Below are 9003 nucleotides of genomic sequence, written 5' to 3' on the forward strand. Positions count from 1 at the left end.
TTGGTGTTTGTTTTATTCTAAATTTTGATGCCAATATTTTTATTTTAACTGCAACTAAATATCAGCTCCAAATATCTGTTATCAGCCTTCTTGATTACTAGTATTCGGTATCAACTTTGAAATAAATAAAAAATAAAAAATCAATACATAGTAAACGTATTTGTTAATGACTAATCGTGGTTGGCCTCATCTCCATTCCCGATGCTTTGATGATCAGCAGCTGAGTTTGAGATCCTCACCAGCCGCTTCTGCTGCAGCTTTTCTCGGAGGATCCGGTCCTCGGGAAGCACGTCACACAGCAGGAAGTACTCCTCCTGTTTCTCTGTGGGGTCGACAGCTTCTCATTAGCAGGTGTGCGGGGACTTTGACTCTGTTGCTCCCCAGCGACTCACCGACTGGCCCAGTGGAGTTGGTTTTGATGACGCTGCAGAAATCTGCGATGGGCTGCTCCAGAAACCGTCCCTTCCAGTACAGCATGTACCTGATGGAGGACATGAGACGGATCAGAGCAGCAGCAACATTTTGTGAATAAGTATAAAAATTACAAAATAAAAAAAAAATACAATTTACACATGCACAATTTAAAATTACAACAGCTTGAAACTAACTATAAGCACAAATCTTTCAAAAATTACACACAATTCTCTTGTTACACATGCATAAAGCATCATTTACACACAAATCTGATGTGAGACTCTCTTCACGTCTCCAAGATTTGTGTGTAAATGATGCGTTTAAGTGCTGCTAGAATGCTGGGACATCAGAGTTTTCCTTTCAGCCATTTAGAACTTAAATTGTGAATAATATCTGGTGAAAACTTGACATTTTCCCACTTTCTTATACTGATATACCCAATAATTAATATAAAAAGTCTAAATATGTGTTTTTAAACCACTCAACAATAAAGTTTCTCTATTCTCGTCGCTCCCTCGTGACTACACTTTATATATTTGCTTTTGTTCGTGCCAGAAAATTGACATAATTCATATTTCTTATAAAAAAGAATGTCATGAATGCAAATCCAAATGTCTTAAAGGTTAAAGTAAGACTATATGCGGCTCCTTCTAGTTTTTGATCAGTAGAAAATGAGCCCCACTGGCTCTTCTACTGTTGGTTTCCGACCCCTGATCTAGTGAGAAGTGCACAGTAAGACAGCTTCCCAAACTCTGGTTAAGAAGGACGTCTAGACACTGAGGGTTGGTACTTAGGGAGGTCTGCGATGAGCCGGACGTCAGCGATGACCAGCTTGTGCTCCAGCAGCAGATGTTTGAGGAGAGAGTCTTTCTGCTGCAGGGGGGTCGACTCTGAGCAGAAGAGACACACCAGCAGCTCCATACCGGGACTGTGGACACTGAGAAACCCGGAGCCGTCAGCCTGCTGCTCCGGAAAACACAGCGCCTCCAGTATGGTGTCGTCACCTACGAGAACAGATTGTTGATTAAAAAATTATGGAGGTGGATTTTACTTCCAGTACAGTCTTCCTAAACCTGCCATGTTTAGCCAATATTTAAAAACCTGTGAGGTTTTTTTGGACATAGTTTCTGCAGGGCGACAGTAGTTCATTAATCTCTAGATGTGGGTGTAGACAATGGCATGGGGCAACTCCACCCCCACTTCCCGTTATCATCTGGTTTCTCTCTCTCTCCCACTAGCTTACAGCCCCCCCCCCAAATACTCGACCTAACATTAATGGAGTAAGAAATATTGGAGAAATCCAGCCGTAAAGTTTTTATCCAGATTCTAGCTCAGATGAAGAAAACAAAGACGTTCATGGATCTATTTGTCTACAAGTGGATGCATCAGAATGGAGTGGAGCAGGAAGTTTGTTGCCTTGTTTTCAAACAGCATTTTAGTATGCTCCTGATTCACCACGATTGAATGAAGAAATACTCAAAAATGCAATTTTTATCTTAATATTCTTCAGATGTTCATCATCAGAATAATGCGACAAGAAGATGTTTAAAAACACAAAACGCTTTTTTCGTTGGAGTAAGTCTGTAAGGTCCACTTATTGAAAAAAATGTGTGTTGTGTTTGTTTTTAACTGAGTGTGTGATGCGAGTGAGAGTGTTGTTTCGACTTTCTGAAACTAAACTGTTTCCGGTGATGTAGCCATACGGAGTTTCCTGCTGCTGTTTGTTCTTCCACGTAAATCTGTGAGTTTGTCATAGCAAAATATCACATGGATAAATGTTCTGAAGGTTCTAAACTCACCACCAGGTTCATTCCTGCTGCCACTGGCGGCCATGCTGTTGGTGAACCCCGCCTTCCTCGGCTGTTTCCTGTTTACGGCTGTGAGCGAACAAGTGTCATCTGAAATACCTCCCCCTTCTGGTCGGGAGTTGTAACAACATCCCAACCAATGAGTTATTCAGCATTCATCCTTCTCTTCTTGTTGTTTTTTTTGTTTGTTGATTTTTTTTAAAAAACATATCGCTTTTGGATTTGAAGACCGGGGGAAAAAAAATCAATTTAAAGACTTGAAAATTTCTCTTGGCCAAATATAATATTGCAATGTAAATATATGCTAAATCTTTCTTACCATTCATTTCTGAAATAAAAAAAAGATAAAATTAACCTATCAAAAACTAAGTGAATTTAAAAGCTGTTAAAACCTGCAATCTAACTGAAAGGTAAGATTTAGGTAATTGATGATTCATTTGGCCCTACTCCTCCTATTTAATTTTGATTTGTTCAGTGTGCTTTGTAAATCCTTTTTTATTTATTGCTCTTTTTGGCCATCTTGTTCATTTGTTTCTGTTTACTATGTATGGATCATAGGTTTTGTTAACAAAGTTACAAACAAAACTTTAACCCTTCTCAAGGGATGTTACCAAACCTGATCGTTTTGATAGCGTGTGGTTTGGGAGTGACAGAGGCCAGAGAAGGACAGAAGATGACCAGACAAATCAACATTAAACACAGTAATATTTACATTCATGAATTAGGTCAGTTCTGAGTCGGTGTGAGTAGGCAGGCCAAACCCATCTGGGAAAGAAATGATGGACAGTTATCCCAGATTATACAAAAGTAAAAAAAAAAAAAAAAAAAAAAAAAAAAATAGAAAAGGTGATCAAATGCATAAAAATTATAATAATCATTTTTTAAAAAGTTATGCTGGGGATCATCTCATTCTATTCAGTAATTTATATTATCTCATTTTCATTGTAGGCAATGTAACTTTGCTGGCAGAAAACTATGTTTTGTTGTTTTCTTTTGTAAGCCAATGCCACTTGCTATCATTAATAACCAGATAATTCATCTGTTTACCGTCTTCTGAGCATTGACAACCGAATTCATTTTCTTTTTAAATGTGTAAACTAGTGTATTTTTTAAGTTCAATTTGAATCAAGTCAAATGATTTCAAAACGACCGTTCCCCCTATTGCCAGCAGGTGGCGAGACTGCGGCGTTTATCCAGGCTCCGAGAAGAAGAAGTCCGTTGTTGAACTGACCACCGTAGAAGAAGAAAGTAAGCCGGTAGCCGGAAGTTTCGCAGCACAACCCCTCGTGCTCGCCGCTCGTGGCTGCTGTCGTTATCACGGGTTAAACTCAGTTCAGGTGAGACTGTTTGATGACAGTACGTGGATTCTTTGTGGATGTGTGTGAAGAGAGCACGCGCGTTTACGGCACAATCTGTGTGGAGTTAGCTGGTTAGCCCTTCAGTGAAGGCTCAGTTTGGGAAAGTTGTTTCCAGCATAGATTAGATGGACAGTGAAGTTCCACAGCCCTTCCACACGCCACACCATAAGGTGTCACCAAACCCTCCAGCATCACTGTCTTAGTAATGTAACGCGTTACTTCAGCTCAGTAATGTCAAAACGTTACTCCCCGGGATTCATGCAGACTAAAATGATGCACATCATCATCTCTGAACTTTGATTTACTGCAGACACCGACGACAATGTTATTTTTTAAAGCAATAATAATCCTTCTGATATGTTCTTTTTGTTTTTAATATGAGGTATATTTGAACATTTATTTTAGGGACATGCACACATTGAAGCCCCCAGATTTTCATCACTGCTTAGAAAAAAAAAAAAAACGCATTTATTTTTGTGCATTCACACAACACCTAAGTGCCCGGTCGATGTGAGGTCAGTGATCAGTTGGAAAATTTAAACAATTGAATTTCTTGATTTTTTTTTTTTTTTTTTAATTTCATTTATATTTTTTACGATCTAAAGTAAAAACTCACAAACTAAGTGGTGCAGCAATTTCAAAAGAAAGTTGAATCCCCACATTGAGTGAAATGTGGTGATTTTTGTACGTTAAGATCCAGGATTTCTGTTTCATTTAATGCAGTCAATATACCGATGGTTCTCAGTTTGCTTGGTTTTGTGTTTTCTCAGGTTCAATGTAAAGAAAAATGTTTAACCAGAGCTGCCTCTCACCATATGTTGGTTTGCACACAGATCTTGGTTCTCCAATAAGATTCAGCCGTTACTGTTGAATGCGGCGTGGCTGACAGACGAGCCGCCATCATGGCAGCGGGCAGACTGACCTTCAGGAACATCACCGCCCTGGCTCCCATGGTCCGGGTGGGAACTCTGCCCATGAGGCTGCTGGCTCTGGACTATGGAGCTGATGTTGTGTACTGTGAGGTGGGAACCTTCATTGAGGTTGGATTTTCAATGCGCTTAAGCATCACAGTCAACTTAATATGCCCTTTTCGCCTCAGGAGCTGATTGACATCAAAATGGCTCAGTGTCGGAGGACAGTTAACGGTAAGAATCCCTGTGCTGTTGCTGCCGGTGAGCCCCTGAGCAGGTCATCCTGCAGACGTGCTGCAGGGTCTGCAGACTGTTTGGATCAGAAGGCACTGATGCTGGATTTGAAGGCAGCTTCCTTCATCTACAGTTAGTGTCGTGAAAAAGATTTAGCCCTTTTCTGTTATTTTTTTGTTTTGTTTTTTGTTTTGCATCTGAATCAGGACAAAAGTCTCAAAATCAGATTCCTGAGTAGTGCAGAGGGTTTGAGGGGTTGAGAAAAAAAAAAGAAATCTGTAGGTACACCGTACACGCCTGCGTCTTACCTACTTCACCCTTACTTACACGTATGTGTGTCTTAGGTGTTCACTACAAGCTTTTGCCAGCAGTAGAGAAAATGTGAATCATCAACATTTATAATACCTAAAAGCATGGGTCAAAGTCAAGACCCTTTGAGTAATTATGTCCGGCCCTCCAAATCATTTTATTTTATTGTTATTAATGTTATTGTGTGTTTATTTCTAACTTGTACAATTTTGACAAGATTTATTTTTATGGAGTAAATATTGAAAGTTATTTCAGGCTTTTTATTATTCTTATTTATGTTCAAGAGTTACGGTTTTAAAGCTTTAAAAATTAGCATTATGCTAGCTTTTTGGACTATTTTGGCATTTACTAATATTTTTTAGGCTATTTTGGAGTTTAGCTAATATTTCAGCTACATGCTAGCTGTTTTGGCTAATTTAAGCTTTTCTTTTTAAGGTTTTTTTTGGCTGCTTTGGAGTTAAGCTAATATTTACATTCTAACTGTTTTGGCTAATTTAGGCTTTTTAAGTTATTTAGGTTATTTTAAAGTTTAGCTATTTTTTTTCAGATAATTTAGGCTAATTTAGGCTTGTTTCTAATTTTTTTGGATATTTTGAAGTTTAGCTATTTTTCCTGCTACATGCTAGCGGTTTTGACTAATCTATCATCTTCAGTTATCAGCACTAGCATCTTCAGTGACCAAATTCAGCTTACAGCATTCACACTAGCATTATTGCAGATAGTGCTATATCTCTAGTTCATAATTATGTTAAAAAGTTATGGTTTTAAAGTTTTGAAAATTTAGTTTTAGTCTTCAATAAATGTTTATCCTGTTCGGCCCGTAACCTAAGTTGTGTTTTGGCCCATTGTGTGATTGAGTTTGACACCCCTGCTCTAAGGGTTCTCCAGTTTGTCTATAATCTTTAAATTTTCAACGGTAAATCTGCGATCCCAATGCACATTCGTCATTTTTTCACCTCCAGACAGCCTGTATCTACCTACAGTTGTGACTAAGGCTTCAACCCTCAAGACACCGTCTAATGAACATTTAGGGTTTATTCAGACTGGATACATTTGGTTTGCTTAAACTGAACCAATGTTTGTTTCTCCTGATTATCCAGGACAAATTTTCAGTCTGAACACATCCAAACAGACCCTGGACCAGGACCAGGAACTGCTTTCTGACCCATTTTATGAGGTGGTCTCAGTTTGTTTCCAAGTGAACTAAGTTCCAGTTCACTCTGAGTTTCCTCAGTCTGAATAGGCTCAGTGGTCGGAACAACTGAACCAAAACGGCCACCGTAGTTGGGCATTATGGTTTGAATAAGTGAACAATCCAGATGAGGATTGCAAAGTGCAGGACTTCCATTATTCTTTCTCTTGTTGCTTTGCCCCGCCCTCGTAATTCCTGACCAATGACTGAAAAGTTCGTTAGTCACATGGTTTTGTTTACAAGTTTCATTTGTAACAGAAATGTCCAGAAGAGGGCAGTCTTGGAATGCAGACCTAACATAGGGTCCAGGATTTGATCTGGACCAAGTGACTCATCTGAATGCACCCTAGTAACCACACAGGGATGGCGGTCATCCCCACGACTTGAACGGTGGATTTAAAGTGTTTTTCTCTGTCAGAGGTTTTGGATACGGTGGATTTTGTGGCTCCAGATGATCGAGTGATGTTCAGAACCTGCAGGAAGGAGAAGGACAGAGTCGTCTTCCAGATGGTAAGATGCAGGATGTTTGTAGCAGACAGTTGAGTCTGCAGACACTTTGTCTCACTGACGCTGCTTTTGTTTCTTTAGGGAACAGCCGACCCAGACAGAGCGCTGGCTGTGGCCCGACTGGTGTGAGTTCATGTCTCCATCCTGGTGGAGTGCTTTGCGTTTGTAAGGTGGACGATAGAAGCTCCACATTAGCTTCAGTTCTCTGTTATCTTCTGACATCTCAAACATGAGCGTGACAATAGTCTGCTCGTGTTTGGCAGCTTTTCTCTGGGTTGACTGAGACTTTTGGTTATTGGTGTAGAGTCAAGCAGCTTCACCTATTTTTTTTCTAGCTCGGTTCTACCAGGTGATGTCTTCCTGCTGGGTTTGTGAACCACGGATAGATCTAACATGATTTTGGGTTCCACATCATTAAGAAATTTATGAACTAGCATCCAAACTTAAGAATCCATTCTGTTCCTAACCAATGTCAAGTGATCTGTCAAGTGATCGATTAAAACAATTAACTAATTAATGATAAACCTGAGAAAAAAATAAACCGCAATTCTTTTTTTTTAGTTACAGTATTTGCTGACCACTTATTGTCTGCAAATAATCCCTGAAAATGTCAAAACTCTTTGCAAAATGTTAAATTTGCTAAAAGACTGGAAATTTAATTAAAGAAACTATGAAAGAGTGCTGCAGTTGACCTAAAGTTCTGAAAAAATTGTAGTAAAATTGCTTTAAAATCCCTAATACATGCCAATTTTGCAAATATATTTAGTGTGTTGCTTAAATACTAGCTAAACTCCAAAATAGCCAAAAATTCCTCGGTAAACTCAATTAGTCAATAACGTTATCCTGTTGCTGAAATAGAAGCCAAATTCTAAATTAGCCTATAAAAAAAGAAAAAACTAATTCTCAGTAGATAACAAATTAGCCAAAAATGTTAGCATGTTGCTAAAATATTAGCTAAACTCCAAAGTTTATGAAAATTACTATAAAAGATTAAAACATAGTCCATAGATAAATTTAAAGACTTGTTGCTAATCTACTTAAAATGTTGAAATCTGTATGAGCTGCTTTTCTCCTTTAAAATCTACTGGAATTACGTTTCGTTTTAACGGTTAAAAAGTTACAGTAAATCCAAGTACACAAACTGGAGCTCCTGTGTTAAATAGTTAAAGACCCACTCCAGCAAAAATACTGTTTTTTTTCTGATCTCTGCGTCCTCTGTCACGCAGAGAGAAAGACGTCGCAGCCATCGACGTGAACATGGGCTGTCCAAAGGAGTACTCCACCAAGGTGAGTTCAAAGCGTTTAGCATCCGTCTGCCCACTTCAGTCTGACTGACCCGTACCTTCCTGCAGGGGGGCATGGGAGCCGCTCTTCTGTCCAATCCTGACAAGATCGAAGCCGTAAGTTCGACCTGCAGTAACGGCTCCTCCTCCAAGCGGTCGGTTTGTTGTGAAGATCTCCTGTGATGTGACAGATCCTGAGGAAGCTGGTGTCCGGAGTGTCTGTTCCTGTGACGTGTAAAATCCGAATTCTCCCTACGGTAAGTGGAGAGAGCCAAACAACCGGACCTTCACATGCATCCAGGAGGACAGTGTTGGAGACGGGGAGAAAAATGAAAATAATTTGATCACAAACTAAAGAGAGATTCTAAAGTGAACCTGTTGGCTCTGAACAGCTTCTCTACCGTCTTTCAGCTGGAGGAGACGGTCGCTCTCGCACAGAGAATCGAGAAAGTGGGCGTTGCTGCCATTGCTGTGCACGGCAGGTGAGCCACTCTTTCAGAAACCCATATAGCGTTCCCATTCAACATCTGTATGTCTGATTGATGTTAGCACAGGGGTATGCAACCTTCAACACTCAAAGAGCCATTTGGGTTGATATTTCGCTGACCTCAACCCAGCAGGAACCACAAAGTCTCAGCTCACCCTTTAGAACATGTATCGAAGTCAAGGCCTGGGGGCCGGATCCGGCCCTCAGGGTAGTTATATCCGGCCCTCCAGATCATTTTATTTTATTGTTATTAATGGTCCGATATTATCTTGCGTTTATTTTCTAACTCATATTTTTATGGAGAGTAAAATATTGAAAGTTATTTAAGATTTAAGTTGTTTTATTCTGGAATAATATTCCTGCCTTTTTATTAGTCATAATTTTGTTAAAAGTTTAAAGTTTTCAATTGTGATCAATAAATGTTTATCCTGTTAGACCCGCGACCTAAGTTGTATTCTGGATTTTGGCCCCCTGTGCGATTGAGTTTGACACTCCGGGTT

General features: G+C 39.5%; 2 protein-coding genes across 4 annotated transcripts in view; one reads left to right on the forward strand and one right to left on the reverse strand.

Annotated features, from left to right (window-relative positions):
• The window catches only part of znf277 (zinc finger protein 277), an 8923-nt gene extending 6536 nt beyond the window's left edge, over positions 1 to 2387 (reverse strand). The window contains exons 1-4 of one of the 2 annotated variants that reach the window (XM_024282059.2): positions 2214 to 2387; positions 1205 to 1418; positions 393 to 481; positions 240 to 322 (exon numbers count right to left, since the gene is read on the reverse strand). In XM_024282059.2, coding sequence (XP_024137827.1) covers positions 240 to 322; positions 393 to 481; positions 1205 to 1418; positions 2214 to 2247 — 420 coding nt within the window. In that variant the 5' untranslated portion in view covers positions 2248 to 2387. The remainder of the gene's footprint in view (positions 1 to 239; positions 323 to 392; positions 482 to 1204; positions 1419 to 2213) is intronic. The other variant, XM_024282060.1, reaches the window with a different exon arrangement.
• Positions 2388 to 2828: 441 nt separating this feature from the next.
• The window catches only part of dus2 (dihydrouridine synthase 2), a 13503-nt gene continuing 7328 nt past the window's right edge, over positions 2829 to 9003 (forward strand). The window contains exons 1-9 of one of the 2 annotated variants that reach the window (XM_024282628.2): positions 2829 to 3559; positions 4414 to 4602; positions 4680 to 4725; positions 6645 to 6736; positions 6815 to 6858; positions 7960 to 8020; positions 8086 to 8133; positions 8208 to 8273; positions 8428 to 8498. In XM_024282628.2, the coding sequence (XP_024138396.1) occupies positions 4483 to 4602; positions 4680 to 4725; positions 6645 to 6736; positions 6815 to 6858; positions 7960 to 8020; positions 8086 to 8133; positions 8208 to 8273; positions 8428 to 8498 (548 nt within the window). In that variant the 5' untranslated portion in view covers positions 2829 to 3559; positions 4414 to 4482. Of the gene's footprint in view, positions 3560 to 4413; positions 4603 to 4679; positions 4726 to 6644; positions 6737 to 6814; positions 6859 to 7959; positions 8021 to 8085; positions 8134 to 8207; positions 8274 to 8427; positions 8499 to 9003 lie in introns of those variants that run through there. The other variant, XM_024282629.2, reaches the window with a different exon arrangement.

This window comes from Oryzias melastigma, linkage group LG6 (assembly GCF_002922805.2).
Source record: "Oryzias melastigma strain HK-1 linkage group LG6, ASM292280v2, whole genome shotgun sequence".
In the NCBI taxonomy this organism is placed as follows: domain Eukaryota; kingdom Metazoa; phylum Chordata; class Actinopteri; order Beloniformes; family Adrianichthyidae; genus Oryzias; species Oryzias melastigma.